Raw genomic sequence first — 23243 nt, forward strand, 5'->3', positions numbered from 1 at the left:
CACAGAGCAGGATCACGGCCCACCTTGGCAGTCATGGCTGCTGTCTGTCTGTGGGCTTCACTTCTGAACACTCTACTTCCATGTCAGCCCACTGCAAAGACAAGGCAGCCTTTCTATGTCTACTCTCTATGTCTCTCGCCTTCTTTTTCTCTCTCTTGTTCCAGCCTTCTTCCCTCCTGAAGCATCCTCACGCTGCAATGACAGCCTTATCCTTTTTACTCTCTCTTTCTCTCTCTCTTTCCCTCCTTCTCTCATGCGTTGCAATGAAGAAATGACAGCCTCTTCCTTCTTCCTCTTCTTTTTCTGTCTCTCTCTCGCGCCTCCTCCTCCTCAAGTCAATTGATCTGTCAGTCAGTGTTGGATCAGTGAGCGGGGCGAGGAGCAGCACAGATCAATAGCAGCAGACTAATTACATGCAGCCAATCAATCTCTCTCTGTGTCTCCCCCTCCCCCTCTCTTTCTGTCTCTCTCTCTCTCTCCCTCCTCCTCTATCTCTCTCTCCCTCTTCTCTCTCGTTCTCTCTCTCCTAATGTTGAACGCCACTTTGATTAGTCCTGCGTTTCACTCTGCACCCGTCTCTTTGATCAACTTCTCTGGTTCTTAAAGGTACCATAGAAATCCCACAAACTGTTGCTGCAATCTAGTGAATTTAGATGTGATATGGCACTCTGCCTCTGTCTGACTCCCTGTGAAGAAACACTAGGAGTGAAAGGTAATGAGTTACACGCAGAAAATGATAATTGCATCAAGTCAAACAAACAATAATGGGAGAATAAAACAGAAGTACCAAACCTAAAGAAGTTAAACAGAGACGCACTGTTGCAAATCACATTAAAATAGTAAAAGGCTTCTGTAATGAGCAATTATAGATTTAATTAACTATTTAAAAGACAATTCTGTTCCCTGATGGTGGAAAGATGGAGTCATCAGCTTCCATTTGTTCAGTCAGAGTTTGAGGCAAAGTGGTTCTGGAGCCAAGATTGGCATTTAAGGCCTCCATCTGCCCCTAACAGTATTGTACACACTTCATCATTCACGCACACGCACATGCATGGATACTCGCATGCACTCATATTGTATGCACACACACACACACAGACACACACACACTTCATCAAACTCATCTCCAAACCCTTCCAATTCATGCAAATTAGCAGAGGTGCCTTTTGGACTCTGTGGTATAGCGGAAATGAAAGGGCGAACTGTTACAGCCTGTCTACAATTATAAATAACAGACAAAACCAGAGCTATTTACCTGTGAACCTAACTCTTAGTTGGTAATTACACAGCAGACACACACTGGTTAATTACTTAATTGGCACTGGCCTACCAAACACACACCCACAAATGCACGCACACACACACACACACACACACACACACACACACACACACACACACACACACACACACTGCGCATCCTTAGAAACTCATCCATCGCTTCTCTCTCTCCCTCTTGTCTCACTCTCCCTTCCTCTATATCCTGGCAACACACATTCACAATGGCATATGGTGACTATTTGTGATGCAGGAGCTGTTACCATTCTCTTTTCCAGGTCTCTGCTATCCTAACTGATCCTCTAGAAGAAAATACATCCCTCTTTCCCTTATTCTCTCTCATGCTCAAGCCCTTTCATGGTTCCCAATGAATGTGCAATGCATCACTTGCCTCTTTGAATTCCACACTGGTTCAAAGCCACGTTGCAATTGTATCACCAGGCATGAATAGCAGGAGCCGTGTGAGGATGACTTAAATTAGATCATCACCTGAAAGAGCAACGTCTAAGATGTGATGGGAAAATTCTGTTTACGGTTAGTCTCTTTTAAGGCAGGGGCACGGTCTGTGTGATGCGATGCATAGAGAAGCATATGGACCATGGTTAGAGGGAAACTTCAAAGATGACCATGTTTGATAAGAGGCTGTTGGTAAGGATGAGAATGAAAAGGCAAGAAGTCTTGAGAATGCATCACTACTGGTCATGCCCCCTTCCCCTGTAGAGATTTGTAGACTACATTCATGACACGTGACTCATTCCAATTCAATCTGTTTCAACCTGCGCTCACTTTTCTTCTCTGTGTATGAAGGCAACGCTGGTTTGAATCACCGGAATGTGGGAGTCTCATAGTGTTCTTTACACTGTGTGTGTGTGTGTGTGTGTGTGTGTGTGTGTGTGTGTGTGTGTGTGTGTGTGTGTGTGTGTGTGTGTGTGTGTGTGTGTGTGTGTGTGTGTGTGTGTGTGTGTGTGTGTGTGTGTGTGTGTGTGTGTGTGTGTGTGTGTGTGTGTGTGTGTGTGTGTGTGAGGTGAGAGAGGCGTGTGTGTGTGTGTTAAGTATGTTCATTTGTGGAATTCTAACTCTGTTGTCATGTGTCCTCCCGTCCAGACGGGGCTCCAGAGGTGGTGGGAGCAGGAGATCCCCGTGGATGGAACCATCACCAAGGGAGAGTTGAACACACACAACCTGACAGAGCTCATCAAGCCTGCGGCCTATGAGGTGCGCCTCACCCCCATCACACGCTTCGGAGAGGGGGACTCCACCATCAGGATCATCACCTACAGTGGTGAGTAGACCATTGGAATGGTCTCTGTATGTTTAGGGTTACAAATTCCTGTAATTTCCCCAAAATCCCAAGGATTTACAGATATCATGGTTGGAGAATTCTGGAAATCCTGCTAATTTCTTCTGATTCCAGGAATATTCTTAGACATTTTGGGAAAGATACTAGAATTGTATCTATTTGATTGGGAATGTAACAACCCCAAGCAGGTGTAGTGTATATTGTATGAAAATGAGGAAAACTGTTCAATGCGAAGTGTGGATGAAGTCAGTGGTCTCCTACTCTGGGACTGAATTACAGCAACAAGGTAACATCCTTCATTAGGTATGTGTGTCATCCTGTGATGATGTAGTCATGACAACTAGACCTCTAAACACAGCGGTTGAGGTTGTTAACAACAGGAAGACGAGGCAGGTTGCTAACAAACAGAAAGGTCAGTTGTCAGGGAAGATAGTCAATGATTATGATATTGACTAGATCATCCAGTGCCCTAATAGATAATAAAGTGCATACATATTGATCTGACAAAATCAATTAGATTGTTGACAGCGAGTGAAGCTATCTATGCTAGCTTGGCTATCTATGCTAGTTAACGCAAAATAAAATGTTGACAAAAAAAAAAAAGCTACAGGAGCTAGATTGGCTAGCATGCCAGCCCTGAGAGCCAAAAACACATACAGTGCCTTTGGAAAGTATTCACTCAAGTCTTTGCACACCTGGATTGTACAATATTTATTTATTTTTGAAATTCTTCAAGCTCTGTCAAGTTGGTTGTTGATTATTGCTAGAAAGCCATTTTCAAGTCTTGCCCTAAATTTTCAAGACATTTTAAGTCAAAACTGTAAGTAGATCACTCAGGATCATTCAAAGTCATTGTAGACTGCAGTGTAGATATGGCCTTGTGTTTTAGGTTATTGTTCTGCTGAAAGGGGAATTTTTTCTCCCAGTGTTTGTTGGAATGGAGACTGAACCAGATTTTCCTCTAGGATTTTGCTTGTACTTAGTTGTATTCCGTTTCTATTTATCAAAAAACAATCCCTAGTCCTTGCCGATGACAAACATACCCATAACATGATACAGACACCATCATGCTTGAAAATATGACGAGTGGTACTCAGTGATGTGTTGGATTTGCCCCAAACATAACACTTTGTATTCAGGACTAAAAGTTCATTTCTTTGACACATTTTTTGCAGTTTTACCTTGTTGCAAACAGGTTGCATGTTATGGAATATTTTTACTTTGCACATGCCTTCTCCTTTTCACTCTGTCATTGAGGTTAGTATTGTGGAGTAGCTACAATATTGTTGAACAATCCTCAGTTTTCTCATCACAACTATTAAACTCTGTAAGTGTTTTAAAATCACTATTGGTCTCATGGTGAAATCCCTGAACAGTTTCTTTCTTTTCCGGCAGCTGAGGAAGGACACCTGTATCTTTGTAGTGACTGGGTGTATTGATACACCATCTGAAGCCTAATTAATAACTTCACCATGCTCAAAGGGATATTCAGCATCTGCATTTTTTATTTGTACATATCTACACTATTTATACAAAAGTATGTGGACACCCTTTCAAACTAGTGAATTTGGCTATTTCAGCCACACCCGTTGCTGATAGGTGTATACAATCGAGCACACAGCCATGCAATCTCCATAGACAAACATTGACAGTAGAATGGCCTTACTGCAGTGACTTTCCACGTGGCACCGTTATAGGATGCCACCTTTCCAACAAGTCAGTTCGTCAAATTTCTGCCCTGCTAGAGCTGTCCACGGTCAACTGAATGTGCTGTTATTGTTTTTATTTTTATTTAACCTTTATTTAACTAGGCAAGTAAATTAAGAACAAATTCTTATTTACTATGAGGGCCTACCAAAAGGCAAAAGGCCTAAAAATTAAATGAAATACAAATATAGGACAAAACACACATCACGACAATAGAGACAACACTACTTAAAGAGTAGACAACAACATGGTAGCAACACAACATGGCAGCAGCACAAAACATGGTACAAACATTATTGGGCACAGACAACATCACAAAGGACAAGAAGGTAGAGACAACATTACATCACTCAAATCAGCCACAACTGTCAGTAAGAGTGTCCATGAATGAGTCTTTGAATGGGGAGATTGAGGTAAAACGGTCTAGTTGAGTGTTTGTTGCAGCTCGTTCTAGCTGCAGTGAAGTGAAAAGACGAGCGACCAAGGGATGCTTTGGGGACCTTTAACAGAATGTGACTGGCAGAACGGGTGTTGTATGTGGAGGATGAGGGCTGCAGTAGATATCTCAGATAGGGAGGAGTGAGGCCTAAGAGGGTTTTATAAATAAGCATCAATCAGTGGGTCTTGTGGCGGGTATACAGAGATGACCCGTTTACAGAAGAGTATAGATTGCAGTGATGTGTCCTATAAGGAGCATTGGTGGCAAATCTGATGGTCAAATGGTAAAGAACATCTAGCTGCTCGAGAGCACCCTTACCTGCTGATCTATACATTTAGTCTCTGTAACCTAGCATGGGTAGGATGGTCATCTAAATCAGGGTTAGTTTGGTAACTGGGGTGAAAGAGGAGCGATTAAGATAGAGGAAACCAAGTCTAGATTGAACTTTAGCCTACAGCTTTGATGTGTGCTGAGAGAAGGATAGTGTACCATCTAGCCATACTCCCAAGTACTTGTATAAGGTGACTACCTCAAGCTCTAAACCCTCAGAGGTAGTAATAACACCTGCGGGAAGAGGGGCATTCTTCCTACCAAACCACATGACCTTTGTTTTGGAGGTGTTCAGAACAAGGTTAAGGGTAGAGAAAGCTTGTTGGACACTAAGAAAGCTGTGATGTAGAGCGTTTAACACAAAATCCGGGGAGGGGCCAGCTGAGTATAAGATAATCTGCATATAAATGGGTGTGAGAGCATCCTACTGCCTGAGCTGTTGTTGATGTAAATTGTAAAGAGCGTGGGGCCTAGGATCATGCCTTGGGGTACACCCTTGGTGACAGGCAGTGGCTGAGACAGCAGATGTTCTGACATTATACAGTGCACTCTTTGAGAGAGGTAGTTAGCAAACCAGGCCAAAGACCTCTCAGTGACACCAATACTCCTTAGCCAGTCCACAAGAATGGAACGGTCTACCGTATCAAAAGCTTTGGCCAAGTCAATAAAAATAGCAGCACAACATTGCATAGAATCTAGGAGAATGGCGACATTTTGAGGACCTTTAAGGTTGCAGTGACACATCCATAACCTGAGCGGAAACCAGATTGCATTTGATAGACTGGGCACAATAGAAATAGGCCTATAACAGTTAGGATCAGCTTGATCTCCACCTTTAAATAAAGGACGAATGCTGGCTGCCTTCCAATAAATTGGAACCTCCCCAGAGAGAAGAGACAGGCTTGGCGATTATAGGGGCAGCGGAAAGTGAAGTGGAAATGTCTAGGCACAACAACGGCAAGCTCACAGAACGGGACAGCTGAGTGCTAAAGCGCGCAGCGCGTAAAAATAATCTGTCCTCGGTTGCAACACTCACTACCGAGTTTCAAACTGCCTCTGGAAGCAACGTCAGCACAATAACTGTTCTTCGGGAGCTTCATGAAATTGGTTTCATGGCCGAGCAGCCGCACATAAGCTTAAGATCACCATGCGCAATGCCAAGCGTCTGCTGGAGTGGTGTAAAGCACTCTGCCATTGGACTCGAGCAGTGTAAACGTGTGCTGTGTGCTCGCAGATCAACGAACGAATCTGGGTTTGGCGGATGCCAGGAGAACGCTACCTGCCTGAATGCAAAGTGCCAAGTGTAAAGTTTTGTGGAGGAGGAATAAAGGTCTGGTGCTGTTTTTCATGGTTCGGGCAAGGCCCGTTAGTTCCAGTGATAGGAAATCTTAATGCTACAGCATACAATGACATTCTAGACAATTTTGTGCTTTGGGGAAGGCCCTTCCCTGTTTCAGCATGACAATGCCCCCGTGCACAAATCGAGGTCCATACAGAAATGATTTGTCGAGATTGGTGTGGATTAACTTGACTAACCTGCACAGAGCCCTGACCTCAACCCCATCAATCAGCTTTGGGATGAATTGGAATGTTGACTGCGAGCCAGGCATAATCGCCCAACATCACTGCCCGACCTCACTAATGCTCTTGTTGCTGAATGGAAGCAAGTCCCTGCAGCAGTGTTCCAACATCTAGTGGAAAGCCTTCCCAGAAGAGTGGAGGTTGTTATAGCAGCAAAGGGGGGACCAACTCCATATTAATGCCCATGATTTTGGAATGAGATGTTCGACTAGCAGGTATCCACATACTTTTGGTCATGTAGTGTATTATTCGGTGCCCTTCTTTATGAGGCATTGAAAAACCACCCTGGTCTTTATGGTTGAATATGTGCTTGAAATTCACTACTCGATTGAGGCATTTTACAGATAATTATATGTGTGGGGTAGAGAGATGTGGTAGTCAATAAAAAAATCATGTTAACCACATTTGTACTCTTGCACTTACAGGCTTGCCATAACAAAGGGATAAACATTTCTAAAAACATAATTCCACTTTGACATTATGGGGTTTTGTGTGTAGATCAGTGACAGATCATCTTAATTTAGTCAATTTTAAAGTCAGGCTATATCACAACAAAATGTGGGGAAAGTTATGATGTGTGAATACTTTCTGATGTCTGTTAGCAAATCTAGTTAAGCTTTAAGATCTGTGATTGAGAAGCACTCTGACACTGACTGTGCTGCTAGGTTGTCACACACCGTCTGCCTGCCTGCCTGCGATGCTGTGTTCTTCAACCTGAAATGATCTGCTGCCTGACTGCTATAGTTTTGAATTATTCCATTTTACTGCAGCTCATCAGAGCTGTGAAAGGCTACTGCTGCAGCGCTGAGCGGCTCCAAGCCCCAGTGTGCTCGTACGTGTGTGTGTGTGCAGGTGGCTGTGAAAATGGCTAATTACTGTACCCTAGGCCTAGGAATGGGCCTAGGACTACACTACCTTCCACTACTACCCAACCGCAGGATAGCAGAAAGGCTGTATGCTAGGGATTGGCTTCCCCAATCAAAAGCCCTGGATTAATACCAAGGTTGGCGCTAAAGTAAAGGACAGGACTACCGCACACAGGGCTATCGTAGACAACCCTGAAACTACAGTCGGGGACAGGAATAAGTACAACAAGGCCCTCTATGACCTCCTGCAGAGTCATCAGCAAAAGGACAATATAAGAAAAAGGTGGGATCATATTGCACAGGCTCCGCCGCCCGCTGCATGTGTTAGGGGCTACAGTCCATTACGGAAGACCCAACTGTGATCTGCCAAACGATGCCTCTCTACCAGGTGAACTCAATTCATTTTATGCACTCTTTGACAACAACATCGTGCCGGGTGTGAGGGCCGACCCAGAGGATTGGGTGATCTCGCTCTCTGAGGCCAACGTGAGAAAGGTCTTCAATCAGGTCAACACCTGCAAGGCTACGGAGCCCAACGGTATTCCAGGTCGGGTTCTCAGAGCATGTGCAGAACAGCTGGCAGGCATATTCATGGTAGTTTTCAACCTCTCCTTGTCCCAGTCTGTAATCCGTAATCCCCATTAGTTTTAAGATGACCACCATCATTCCTGTCCCCAAGAACTCTAAGGCTTCATGCCACAATGACTACCGCCCTGTAGCACTCACTTCTGTAATCACGAAGCGCTTTGAGATGCTGGTTCTGGCACACATCAACTCCACCATCCCAAACACCGTAGACCCATCCACATCAACGGGGCAGCAGTGGAGCAGGTCGAGAGCTTCAAGTTCCTCTGTGTCCAAATCACTAAAGACTTCAAATGGTCCAAAAAGGAGCAACCTCCCTGTCAGGATGTTTAAAAATCCTCTAAAAGTTTTACAGCTGTACCATTGAGAGCATTTTGATTGGGCTGCCTGGTATGGCAATAGTACTGCCCTCGATCATATGCCGCTGCAGAGGGTGGTGCGCGCAGCCCAGTACATCACTGGGGCCGAGCTCCATGCCCTCCAGGACATGTTTTTTAATTGTATTTATTTAACCTTTGTTTAACTAAGCAAGTCAGTTAAGAACAAATTCTCATTTACAATGATGACCAACTAAAAGGCAAAGGCCTCCTGATGGGGATGGGGGCTGGGATTAAAAATAAATCAAACAAACATACAGGACAAAACACACATCACAACAAGAGAGACAACACTAAACGGTGTACAAACATTATTGGGCACAGACAACAGCACAAAGGACAAGAAGGTAGAGACAACAATACATCACGCAAAGCAGCCCCAACTGTCAGTAAGAGTGTCCGTGATTGAGTCTTCGAATTAATAAATTGAGATTAAACTGTCCAGTTTGAGTGTTTGTTACAGCTCGTTCCAGTCGCTAGCTACAGCGAACTGGAAAGGCAAGCGACCCAGGGATATACAGTGCCTTGCGAAAGTATTCGGCCCCCTTGAACTTTGCGACCTTTTGCCACATTTCAGGCTTCAAACATAAAGATATAAAACTGTATTTTTTTTGTGAAGAATCAACAACAAGTGGGACACAATCATGAAGTGGAACGACATTTATTGGATATTTCAAACTTTTTTAACAAATCAAAAACTGAAAAATTGGGCGTGCAAAATTATTCAGCCCCCTTAAGTTAATACTTTGTAGCGCCACCTTTTGCTGCGATTACAGCTGTAAGTCGCTTGGGGTATGTCTCTATCAGTTTTGCACATCGACAGACTGACATTTTTTCCCATTCCTCCTTGCAAAACAGCTCGAGCTCAGTGAGGTTGGATGGAGAGCATTTGTGAACAGCAGTTTTCAGTTCTTTCCACAGATTCTCGATTGGATTCAGGTCTGGACTTTGACTTGGCCATTCTAACACCTGGATATGTTTATTTTTGAACCATTCCATTGTAGATTTTGCTTTATGTTTTGGATCATTGTCTTGTTGGAAGACAAATCTCCGTCCCAGTCTCAGGTCTTTTGCAGACTCCATCAGGTTTTCTTCCAGAATGGTCCTGTATTTGGCTCCATCCATCTTCCCATCAATTTTAACCATCTTCCCTATCCCTGCTGAAGAAAAGCAGGCCCAAACCATGATGCTGCCACCACCATGTTTGACAGTGGGGATGGTGTGTTCAGCTGTGTTGCTTTTACGCCAAACATAACGTTTTGCATTGTTGCCAAAAAGTTCAATTTTGGTTTCATCTGACCAGAGCACCTTCTTCCACATGTTTGGTGTGTCTCCCAGGTGGCTTGTGGCAAACTTTAAACAACACTTTTTATGGATATCTTTAAGAAATGGCTTTCTTCTTGCCACTCTTCCATAAAGGCCAGATTTGTGCAATATACGACTGATTGTTGTCCTATGGACAGTCTCCCACCTCAGCTGTAGATCTCTGCAGTTCATCCAGAGTGATCATGGGCCTCTTGGCTGCATCTCTGATCAGTCTTCTCCTTGTATGAGCTGAAAGTTTAGAGGGACGGCCAGGTCTTGGTAGATTTGCAGTGGTCTGATACTCCTTCCATTTCAATAGTATCGCTTGCACAGTGCTCCTTGGGATGTTTAAAGCTTGGGAAATCTTTTTGTATCCAAATCCGGCTTTAAACTTCTTCACAACAGTATCTCGGCCCTGCCTGGTGTGTTCCTTGTTCTTCATGATGCTCTCTGCGCTTTTAACGGACCTCTGAGACTATCACAGTGCAGGTGCATTTATACGGAGACTTGATTACACACAGGTGGATTGTATTTATCATCATTAGTCATTTAGGTCAACATTGGATCATTCAGGGATCCTCACTGAACTTCTGGAGAGAGTTTGCTGCACTGAAAGTAAAGGGGCTGAATAATTTTGCACGCCCAATCTTTCAGTTTTTGATTTGTTAAAAAAGTTTGAAATATCCAATAAATGTCGTTCCACTTCATGATTGTGTCCCACTTGTTGTTGATTCTTCACAAAAAAATACAGTTTTATATCTTTATGTTTGAAGCCTGAAATGTGGCAAAAGGTCGCAAAGTTCAAGGGGGCCGAATACTTTCGCAAGGCACTGTATGTGCTTTGGGGACCTTTTACAGAATGTGACTGGCAGAACAGGTGTTGTACGTGGAGGATGAGGGCTACAGTAGATATCTCAGATAGGGGGGAGTGAGGCCTAAGAGGGTTTTATAAATAAGCATCAACCAGTATTTCAATCAGGCGGTGTGGTAGGAAGGCCCGGAAAAAGTTTAAACCCTCCAACCACCCAAGCCATAGAATATTCTCTCTGCTTCCACACGGCAAGCAATACCGGTGCAGTCCAACAGGCTCTTGAACAGCTTCTGTCCCCAAGCAATAAGACTGATAAATAGCTAACAAAATAGCTAACAAAATAGCTACAGACTATCTGAGTTAACCTTGTATCCTTATTGACCTTTTATTTGTTATTTTTGCACTGCCTTTATGCACACTCACAGGGCCCTACACTCTCACACACACACACACTCACTCTATCTGATCACTCACACATAATATGCACATACATGTACATTTATACTGACTCTACACACACTCACACCCAGTCACATACAAATTGCTGCTACTCTGCTTATCTTATTTCATGTTGCCTAGTCACCTTACCCCTATACATACCGTATCTACCTCCATCACTCCAGTACCCCTGCACATTGTAAATATGGTATTGGAACTGACCCTGTATATAGTATGCTTACTTACTTATTGTGTTCTTCATATTTCTTCTTATTTCTCATGTTTTGCTTGTAGTATTACATTGTTGTTGATTATTGCATTATATACTTGTGCATGTGATATTAAAACTTGAAACTTGAAACTGGCATATGAAATATTGTTGGAATTACCATGCTGCAATCATTATCACTCTCAAACTTTGTGATTCTTCATATAACAAATAGAGGAACTGTTTAATGAAGTGAGTGGATTCCCCTAGGCAGATCATGTAATCAAAGCAGGGACATCAAGAATCTGATGAAAAGTAATGTCATTATTACACTGTTATTATACCATCTGAGGTTAGCTAGTTGATAGGAAATAGAATTGTCCATATGTTTCATAGATTTTTTGAGTTGCAGGAAAGTAAGATAATGACTATGGAGCAACATTAGACCAATTTCCTGTAGACCTAGATTGAGTTAGACCTAACTCATCGTTGTCTTCTGTGATGATGTCTATAACGATGACGATGGCCTAGTCCACAGATTTGGGTCTGACAGAAAGGCAGGATGAGCAATCGCTCCTATGAGGGCCAAATAACAGAGGATAGCAGGTTTGCTGTGTGTTTGTTGGTGAAAACTGCTTAGTGTCCCATGCTGGCTGGGGTATGAAGAATGGCAGTGTCACCACTCTCCCACACTCTCTTAGATTCTGCTGTTGTGACAAAGTCAGCAGCTGTTTGCTGATCCAAATTCAGTTTTGGCTTTCCAACAGCCCTTCCAAAACCAATTGAATGTGTATGTGACCACCGTACTGTCACACACATTGGCAGTATAGCAACGGCTCTCTATTGTAGGTTGCTTTTGTGCTGAGATATCATGTCTGCATCATGTTTCCCTTTGCATCAAACCTTCACTAAATCTGACTTTGAGTATATCTAGCACTCTGCTGTGTGTGACCTCTCTATCGCCCCTCTAGTCCAGGTCAGGGGGTCACTGGCAAGCCAGTTGTGTGATTATGTTCTCTTACTTCTCTCCTGTCTGTATCACTGTGTCCAGGGACAAGGTTGAGCCATCCCCTGCAGTTTACACTACTACTGTTAAACTCATCCACACAGAGGCTCAGGGTGAAGGGAGTCAAGTCACTCTCGCCAATTTGTTCTCTTCTCTCCTCTTCTATTTCTCCTCTCCTTCCCTCTCTCAATGCAGGACACAAGCTGGAGTTTGAAGAATAGTGATAGCCTGTGGATGCATCCACAGAGAGCTAGAAAGAGGGACATAAACAGAAAGACAGAGAAAACTCTTCAAATGAAGGACACACGGATGTGATCCCAAAGTTATTTTGTCCTTGAGATTCAAGCATTTTCTAGAATTCAGTGATTATTCTGATGGGTGGTTTTAAGCCATGAACACGTCGTCACACAGTCTTTCTCAGAAAGAGATGGCTGCTCTCCAAAACCAGACCCTTTAAATGTGATTGATGTGAATTTTGGAGAGCAAGCGGTGGCCGGGATTGTGAATTGTCTGTTTATGAATGGTCGGGTTGCCTTTGAACGATCTGCTTTGTAATACAGTTGTGGACCAGCGGACAGGGCAGCCTGCCAAGATGATGTCTCTCTGTGTGTATGTGTGTTTGTGCATGCGTGTGTGTGCGCATCCTAGTATGCACGTGTCCTAGCTGTGTGTGTGTGTGTGTGCGCCTGCGTGCATGTGTCCTGGCCAGCCCCTTAATGTGTGTGGCGGTCAATGAACTCATATCGTATCACAGTGAACATGGTGGATTTGAAATGAGATGCACTGGCAGACATCTAATAGACATTTCTCACTGGAGTATGTAAGGTTATTCAACAAAATTGTAAATGAAGTGAAACTATGTCCAGACTAGTATGTCAAGGTAGGCAGTGTGCAGTGACACACCACTGTGTTTATCTCTGTTGCATTTGGATGGAAAACATTTGTTTCCCAAATGGTAACCTATTCCCTACATAGTAAACTACTATTCCAAACAGAAAAGTAATATATGGCAATATGCAGTATGTATATTACTTATGTCTTATATGGACATATATGGTGGAAACAATATATGCTTATATATCAAATCAAATCAAATCATATCAATATATGCTTATATATGCATCCACACATATAAGCACATATACTGAATGTCACATATATGTTGAAATATACAATAATTGGAATTCCAATTCATCCCAAAGGTGTTCGATGGGGTTGTCAAGTTCTTCCACACCGATTATTCCTCCTCCACCAAACATTTCACTTTTAGCACTATGCATTGGGTCAGGTAGAGTTCTCCTTGCATCCGGCAAACATAGATGTGTCTGTTGGACTGCCAGATGGTGAAGCATGATTCATCACTCTAGAGAACGCGTTTCTACTGCTCCAGGGTCCAATGGCAGCGAGCTTTATACCACTCCAACCAATGCTTAACATTGGGCATGGTGATCTTATGCTTGTGTGCTGTTGCTCGGCCTTGGAAACCCATTTCATGAAGCTCCCGATGAACAATTATTGTGCTGATGTTGCTTCCAAAAGCAGTTAGTAACTTGTTAGTAAGTGTTGCAACTGAGAGCAGACGATTTTTATGTGCTATGTGTGTCAGCACTGGATGGTCCCGTTCTGTGAGCTTGTGTGGCCTACCACTTAGCGGCTAAGCCGTTGTTGCTCCAAAACGTTTCCACTTCACAATAACAACACTTACAATTTCCCGGGGCAGCTCTAGCAGTGCAGGAATTTGACGAACTGACTTGTTGGAAAGGTGTCATCCTATGAATGTGCCATGTTGAAAGTCATTGAGCTCTTCAGTAAGGCCATTCTACTGCCAATATTTGTCTATGGCGATTGCATGGCTGTGTGCTCAATTTTATACAACTGTCAGCAATGGGTGTGGCTGAAATTGATGAATCCATTAATTTGATGGGGTGTCCACATACTTTTGTATATATTGTGTATATGTGCATGTATGTATAATACTTAAATGCTCATATGTGTGACAGATGTAGTATTAAAATGTGTATTACATATATCAATAGGTGTAGAACTTACAGTGAAATGCTTACTTACAAGCCCTTAACAAACAATGCAGTCTTAAGAGAAATACCTACAAAAAAAGAAATACAATTAACAAATAATTAAAGAGCAGCAGTAAAATAACAATAACGAGGCTATATACAGCGGGTACCGGTACAGAGTCAATGTGTGGGGGCACCGGTTAGTCGAGGTAATATGTACATGTAGGTAGAGTTATTCAAGTTACTATGCATAGATAATAAACAGACTAGCAGCAGTGTAAGGGGGGGGGGGGGGGGGGGGGGGGGGGGGTAGATGTTCAAGAGTCTTATGGCTTGGTGGTAGAAGCTGTTTAGAAGCCTTTGGGACCTAGACTTGGCGCTCTGGTACCGCTTGCCGTGAGGTAGCAGAGAGAACAGTCTATGACTAGGGTGGCTGGAGTCTTTGACCATTTTTAGGGCCTTCCTCTGACACCGCCTGGTATAGTGGTCCTGGATGGCAGGAAGCTTGGCCCCAGTGATGTACTGGGCTGTACGCATTACCCTTTGTAGTGCCTTGCGGTCGGAGGCCGAGCAGTTGCCATACTATGCAGTGATGCAACCAGGCTGGATGCTCTCAATGGTGCAGCTATATAACTTTTTGAGGATCTGAGAACCCATGCCAAGTCTTTTCAGTCTCTTGTGTGGTAATAGGTTTAGTCGTGCCTTCTTTACGACTGGCTTGGTGTGCTTGGAACATGTTAGTTTGTTAGTGATGTGGACACCCAAGGAACTTGAAGCGCTCAACCTGCTCCACTACAGCCCTGTCGATGAGAATGGGAGAGTACTCAGTACTTCTTTTCCTGTAGTCCACAATCATCTCCTTTGTCTTGATCACGTTGAGGGAGAGGTTTTTGTCCTGGCACCACACGGCCAGGTCTCTGACCTCGTTCCAATAGGCTGTCTCATCGTTGTCGGTGATCAGACCAGTGTCGTGTAAATTCAGTACTGAGAGAGACTTAGTCATTTCTTCAAACAATCATCTTTATTTAATATTGATTAATTATTGCAATAATGAGGCTGGTCGACCTCATAATGAGGCTGATCGAGTAACCTAACCTTTACACAAATGCAGAGTACTAAAAATGCCCCCCCCCCTCCCATGTAGCCCGAAGAGCCATTCTGGATTCATCCTGTCATTATCTGCAAGTGGGTTGTTGTCTTAACCCCACCCTGGCTTAGTTTCCCAGATGCAAGGTTGATTTATGACAATGAGGCTATCTCTATCTCGGTTACGCCCACCACATCTTGTCTATGTAATGCAGTCTTTAACTCATTTGTCAGCTCCAGCCATCTCTAGTGACCATACGCCCAGATTAGCTGCAGGAAACTAGAGTGTAGCCCATGAAAACACAGACACTGGCAGGACAGAAATGTCTTACTATTAGTTAAATATGAATTGTTAAAACCTCTTAAGGATCCTCCCCTTTTTTTCAATTTTCACCTGAAATGACATACTCAAATCTAACTGCCTGTAGCTCGGGCCCTGAAGCAATGATTTGCATGTTCTTGGTACCATTTGAAAGGAAACACTTTGAAGTTTGTGGAAATGTGAAAGGAATGTAGGAGAATATAACACAATATATCTGGTAAAAGATAATACAAAGAAAAAACCAACCATTCTTTTGTATTTTTTTGTACTATCATCTTTGAAATGCAAGAGAAAGGCCATAGTGTATTATTCCAGCCCAGGTATAATATATATTTTGTCCACTAGATGGCAGCAGTGTATGGACAAAGTTTTAGACTGATCCAATGAACCATTGTATTTCTGCCCAAATATGCCAAATTTGTTTATTAACCTGTAGTGACGCCCAGCCCGTGAACGGGACCGTTATCATCATCTGACACTAATTAGCATAACGCAACGGACATAAATCTTCCTAGAAAATATTCCTATTCATGAAAATCACAAGTGAAATATATTGGAACACAGCTTAGCCTTTTGTTAATCACCCTGTCATCTCAGATTTTCAAAATATGTTTTGCAGCCAATGCTAGACAAGCATTTGTGTAAGTTTATCATAGCCTAGCATAGCATTATGCCTTGCTAGCAGCAGGCAAACTTGTCACGGAAATCAGAAAAGCAATCAAATTAAATAATTTACCTTTGATGAACTTCGGATGTTTTCACTCACGAGACTCCCAGGTAGACAGCCATAGTTCATTTTTTCCCAAAATATTATTTTTGTAGGCGAAATAGCTCCGTTTGTTCTTCACGTTTGGCTGAGAAATCGCCCGGAAATTGCGGTCACCACAACAAAATTAGCTCCATAATATCGACAGAAACATGGCAAACGTTGTTTAGAATCCATCCTCAAGGTGTTTTTCTAATATCTATTCGATAATATATCAGTTGGGACAATTCGTTTTTCACTCTGACCGATTGGAGTAATGGCTACCTCTGTATTTTACGCGAGAATCTCTCTCGGAGCCACCATATGACCACTTACGCAATGTGGCTGCCTACGGCTATTCTTCAACAGAAATGCGTAAACCTAAGTCACAATGCTGTAGACACCTTGGGGAATACGTAGAAAGCGTAAGCTCGTTGATGGTACATTCACAGCTGAATAGGGAGTCATTGAAACCTGGGGCACTTCTGAATTGGATTTTTCTCAGGCTTTCGCCTGCAACATCAGTTCTGTTATACTCACAGACAATATCTTTACAGTTTTGGAAACGTTAGAGTGTTTTCTATCCAAAGCTGTCAATTATATGCATATTCTAGCATATCTTTCTGACAAAATATCCCGTTTAAAATGGGAACGTTTTTTTTCCAAAAATGAAAATACTGCCCCCTAACACCAAGAGGTTAATAACTTTTTATGTTCAAAATTGTGCACTCTCCTCAAACCACAGCATGGTATTCTTTAACTGTAATAGATACTGTAAATTGGACAGTGCATTTAGATTAATAAGAATTTAAGCTTTCTGCCAATATCAGATATGTCTATGTCTTGGGAAATGTTCTTGTTACTTACAACCTCATGTTAATCGCATTAGCCAACATTAGCTCAACCGTCCCGGTGAAGGGACACCGATCCTGAATAAGTTTTATAGAGTGCCAGAGACAAATAAACCAGGTAAATATGTAATTTTCACATTCCCCCATTTTGAGAATTATCTCAACTTAAAAGCACAATTACAAGGTTTAAAAATATATTTATTCTGTTTAGTGCTTCCGTTTAGTGCTCTAAAACGATCACTCTTCTCTTCCAATTTTACTCTTGTTTAATAATGAACATGACCCAGGACGAGCATTATGATCCCACTATGTATAAGGCATTGCCTATGGACTCTATGGTCCATTAACAAAACCTGCTATAGTTCCTGAGCATTATCATTAAACATTTCAATTTGGTAATTGATATAAATCAAATAGATTAGGATCAGTTTCTCTCTCAGGATCAGAGTTCAACCTTCTATTCACCAAGTCATGCTGAGAATAGTCTCAACATAGTACAAAACTTCTTTACCATCATTAGCATAACAACAATATAAACAATCAATCCACAATACATTAATTGCACCACTCATATAGTTTTAATTAACATACTAAAACTTACTCAAATCAATCAGTCAGTTTTAAAAATCATTCAGTTTCCAAATCCCAATTAATTATCCAACCAAAATGTTGAATTACATTGCTCAGTGATTCACATTGGTCCTATCACTCAACAATAAAACCGTCAATTTAACATACATCAACATTAGCAGAATGTACATTTATATTAACATATATTCATCTCATAATTAACCCAATTAAGTCTCTCATCAGGGTTATTATTACAAATCAGGATCCCAATGCATTCTTAGCCTAAATCATTATAAATGCAGCAGTGTAGCCCTCCCCCATCAACTTGATACCCCAAATAACAATTTTAGACAAGTCTAAATCAATTACATGCACAGTTGACCAACCCCCTCCCTTCTCCGGCACTCAATCGTCTGGCGTTTCTTAATTTTTCTTCTTCAGATAGCTTCACAGTTGTAAATGAGTGGCTCATGACAATGTCCTAATTTCAATGTCTCACCTGAACCCCACCACAACTCATTATGTCTCGTCCACTTTCCAACCCAGCAAAATGAGAGACATTTTGGAACGGATCTATCTCCATGCCCACTCCACGTGGACTTCTGTTGCACTCCAGAGAGAAAAGGCAGTTGATAACTTCAACTGGATGCTGTACACCGGTTGCTGGTTCAGACTCCGGTCTCTCGATAGAAGTGGTGGGCCATAGTGAACGCCATTTCTTCAGTCGGTTAGCCTCTCTGGGATATGTGGGACGGTAGCGTCCCACCTTGCCAACAGCCAGTGAAAGTGCAGGGCTCCAAATCATAATTAAAATTCCTCAACCATACAAGTACAAGTATTTTACAAGTATTTTACACCATTTTAAAGATACAATTCTCATTAATCCAGCCACAGTGTCTGATTTCAAAAATGCTTTACAGCGATAGCAAAACAAACGATTATGTTAGGTCACCACCAACTCAAAGAAAAACAGCCATTTTTCCAGCCAAAGAGAGGAGTCACAAAAAGCACAAATAGACATAAAATTGAATCACTAACCTTTGATGATCTTCCTCAGATGACACTCATAGGACTTCCATGTTACACAATACATGTATGTTTGGTTCGATAAAGTGCATATTTATATAAAAAAATTGCATTTTACATTGGAGCGTTACGTTCAGTAGTTCTAAAACATGTGGTGATTGTGCAGAGCCACATCAATTCACAGAAATACTCGTCATAAATGTTGATAAAAATACAAGTGTTATATATGGAATTAGAGATATACCTCTCCTTAATGCAACCGCTGTGTAAGATTATTATTTTTTTATTAAGGAAAAAGCAATCCATGCAATAATCTGAGTACAGCGTTCAGACAACAAAGTATCCAAAAAGATATCCGCCATATTGTGTAGTCAACATTGGTCAGAAATAGCATTATAAATATTAATTTACCTTTGATGATCTTCATCAGAAGGCACTCCCAGGAATCCCAGTTCCACGATAAATGTTTGATTTGTTCGATAATGTCCATTTATGTCCTGCTTCTTTTGTTAGCGTGTTTGGTAAACAAATCCAAACGCGCGTTCGGGTCCAGCCGAACGTCGGACGAAAAGTTCAACAAGTTATATTACAGCCCGTAGAAACTTGTTAAACTAAGTATAGAATCAATATTTAGGATGTTTTATTCATAAATGTTCAATAATGTTACAACTGGAGAATTCCTATGTCTGTAGAAAAGCAACGGAACGAGAGCTAACTCTCTCGTGACCGCACCTCAGAGCCTGTGGCACTTTGCCAGACACCTGGCTCAATCAGCTCTCATTTCACAGTAGAAGACTGAAACAACGTTCTAAAGACTGTTGACATCTAGTGGAAGACTTAGGAAGTGCAATATGACCCCATTTACACTGTATATTGGAATGGCAAAGAGTTGAAAAACTACAAACCTCAGATTTCCTACGTCCTGGTTGGATTTTTCTCAGGTTTTCGCCTGCCATAGGAGTTCTGTTATACTCACAGATATAATTCAAACAGTTTTAGAAACATCAGAGTGTTTTCTATGCAATACTACTAATCATATGCATATATTTGCATCTGGGACAGAGTAGCAGGCAGTTTATTCACTCTGGGCACCTTATTCATCCAAGCTACTCAATACTGTCCCCCTGTCACCAAGAAGTTAGAGGGGGTTGAGGTCCACACACTGTTTGGTCAAATTCCCTTCCATCCATCTAGATACCATCTGTAGTCACAATCCATAATCTCAAGACAGGACAGATCAAAATAACAATTCAGTTCAGTGCATCTCTGTTTCAGGAAATCCAGACAAGTGTCGTGTCTTTGGCTATGCCGGAGTAAGTGATATGACATGCTATTCTATAAAATCCTTTCTCTGTAATTAATATTACCTGATTGAGCTAATCATGTAAATGTAATTAACTAGAGAGTCGGGGCACCACAAAATAATATTTATAGAGCTGTTATCTTCTGAATAAACTCTTAAAGACCTAGTAATATTTTGCATCAATAGCAGTCAATATTAATCGGCACCTTGATTCAGTCTCATCTGAAAGTTGTAAATTCTTGGTTGTCTTCACAAACCCTGGCTAACAAGTTGAATCAGCAATACAAAATTGGGTGTAATTATTTATTTACTAAATACCAAACTAATCACACAGAATTACATACACAAAGAATGAATTATACCTTGATTACAAATTACGTCATAAAGGAAAACGTCCCTAGCGGGCAGAACAGATATGACAGCTGGTTACACAAAAGAAAAGGGTCTGGGTTTGAGTGAAAGAGCGGGAAGACTGAGGGACAAAGGGAGAAGCTGTGCTATCGTAATACAGTATTTTTTGTCTTCTAAATTACTGCCCATTTGGAAAAGGAAAATGCAATAAATCTTTACTCTGAGCTGCGCTTCGGTAAGTTGGTGGTAAATGGAAGGCCGTGTTGCCCAACCGAGTCCTTTGAAGAATGTCTCTGGTGGTAAATTGGATACGTTGTAGTAACGTTGTAGTGTGGTAGAGGGAATACTCTGTCGGTTCTTTCCTAGCCTACGTTTGCAGCTGCTGTTGCTAACTCAACGGCTAGGAGGTATCACTTCTGTACTGAATAAGAGTTCAAAGTTCATACCATTGAATCAAATCAAATCAAATGTTATTTGTCACATACACATGGTTAGCAGATGTTAATGCGAGTGTAGCGAAATGCTTGTGCTTCTAGTTCCGACAATGCAGTAATAACCAACAAGTAATCTAGCTAACAATTTCAAAACTACTTCCTTATAGACACAAGTGTAAGGGGATAAAGAATATGTACATAAAGATATATGAATAAGTGATGGTACAGAGCGGCATAGGCAAGATACAGTAGATGGTATTGAGTGCAGTATATACATATGAGATGAGTATGTAAACAAAGTGGCATAGTTAAAGTGGCTAGTGATACATGTATTACATAAAGATGCAGTAGATTATATAGAGTACAGTATATACATATACATATGAGATGAATAATGTAGGGTATGTAAACATTATATTAGGTAGCATTGTTTAAAGTGGCTAGTGATATATTTTACATAATTTCCCATCAATTCCCATTATTAAAGTGGCTGGAGTTGAGTCAGTGTGTTGGCAGCAGCCACTCAATGTTAGTGGTGGCTGTTTAACAGTCTGATGGCCTTGAGATAGAAGCTGTTTTTCAGTCTCTCGGTCCCAGCTTTGATGCACCTGTACTGACCTCGCCTTCTGGATGATAGCGGGGTGAACAGGCAGTGGCTCGGGTGGTTGTTGTCCTTGATGATCTTTATGGCCTTCCTGTGACATTGGGTGGTATAGGTGTCCTGGAGGGCAGGTAGTTTGCCCCCGGTGATGCGTTGTGCAGACCTCACTACCCTCTGGAGAGCCTTACGGTTGTGGGCGGAGCAGTTGCCGTATCAGGCGGTGATACAGCCCGACAGGATGCTCTCAATTGTGCATCTGTAGAAGTTTGTGAGTGCTTTTGGTGACAAGCCGAATTTCTTCAGCCTCCTGAGGTTGAAGAGGCGCTGCTGCGCCTTCTTCACGATGCTGTCTGTGTGGGTGGACCAATTCAGTTTGTCTGTGATGTTTACGCCGAGGAACTTAAAACTTACTACCATCTCCACTACTGTTCCATCGATGTGGATAGGGGGGTGTTCCCTCTGCTGTTTCCTGAAGTCCACAATCATCTCCTTAGTTTTGTTGACGTTGAGTGTGAGGTTATTTTCCTGACACCACACTCCGAGGGCCCTCACCTCCTCCCTGTAGGCCGTCTCGTTGATGTTGGTAATCAAGCCTACCACTGTTGTGTCGTCCGCAAACTTGATGATTGAGTTGGAGGCGTGCGTGGCCACGCAGTCATGGGTGAACAGGGAGTACAAGAGAGGGCTCAGAACGCACCCTTGTGGGACCCAGTGTTGAGGATCAGCGGGGTGGAAATGTTGTTGCCTACCCTCACCACCTGGGGGCGGCCCGTCAGGAAGTCCAGTACCCAGTTGCACAGGGCGGGGTCGAGACCCAGGGTCTCGAGCTCGATGACGAGTTTGGAGGGTACTATGGTGTTAAATGCCGAGCTTCATGATGACGGACGTGAGTGCTACGGGGCGGTAGTCGTTTAGCTCAGTTACCTTAGCTTTCTTGGGAACAGGAACAATGGTGGCCTTCTTGAAGCATGTGGGAACAACAGACTGGGATAGGGATTGATTGAATATGTCCGTAAACACACCAGCCAGCTGGTCTGTGCATGCTCTGAGGGCACGGCTGGGGATGCCGTCTGGGCCTGCAGCCTTGCGAGGGTTGACACGTTTAAATGTTTTCCTCACGTCGGCTGCAGTGAAGGAGAGTCCGCATGTTTTAGTAGCGGGCCGTGTCAGTGGCACTGTATTGTCCTCAAAGCGGGCAAAAAAGTTATTTAGTCTGCCTGGGAGCAAGACATCCTGGTCCGTGACGGGGCTGGTTTTCTTTTTGTAATCCGTGATTGACTGTAGACCCTGCCACATACCTCTTGTGTCTGAGCCGTTGAATTGAGATTCTACTTTGTCTCTATACTGACGCTTAGCTTGTTTGATTGCCTTGCGGAGGGAATAGTTACACTGTTTGTATTCGGTCATGTTTCCGGTCACCTTGCCCTGATTAAAAGCAGTGGTTCGGGCTTTCAGTTTCACGCGAATGCTGCCGTCAATCCACGGTTTCTGGTTTGGGAATGTTTTAATCGTTGCTATGGGAACAACATCTTCAACGCACGTTCTAATAAACTCGCTCACCGAATCAGCGTATTCGTCAATGTTGTTTTCTGACGCAATACGAAACATATCCCAGTCCACGTGATGGAAGCAGTCTTGGAGTGTGGAATCAGATTTATCGGACCAGCTTTGAACAGACCTTAGCGCTATAGCTTCTTGTTTTAGTTTC

The 23243-nt window shown here is 42.5% G+C and overlaps 1 protein-coding gene across 1 annotated transcript in view; it reads left to right on the top strand.

Moving 5' to 3' along the window:
• Window positions 1-23243, top strand: part of LOC139415323 (MAM domain-containing glycosylphosphatidylinositol anchor protein 2-like) — a 348607-nt gene that overhangs the window by 275595 nt on the left and 49769 nt on the right. The window contains exon 12 of the mRNA XM_071163380.1: window positions 2383-2560. Within this exon, the coding sequence (XP_071019481.1) occupies window positions 2383-2560 (178 nt within the window). The remainder of the gene's footprint in view (window positions 1-2382; window positions 2561-23243) is intronic.

Source organism: Oncorhynchus clarkii, chromosome 8, assembly GCF_045791955.1.
Source record: "Oncorhynchus clarkii lewisi isolate Uvic-CL-2024 chromosome 8, UVic_Ocla_1.0, whole genome shotgun sequence".
Taxonomy (NCBI): domain Eukaryota; kingdom Metazoa; phylum Chordata; class Actinopteri; order Salmoniformes; family Salmonidae; genus Oncorhynchus; species Oncorhynchus clarkii.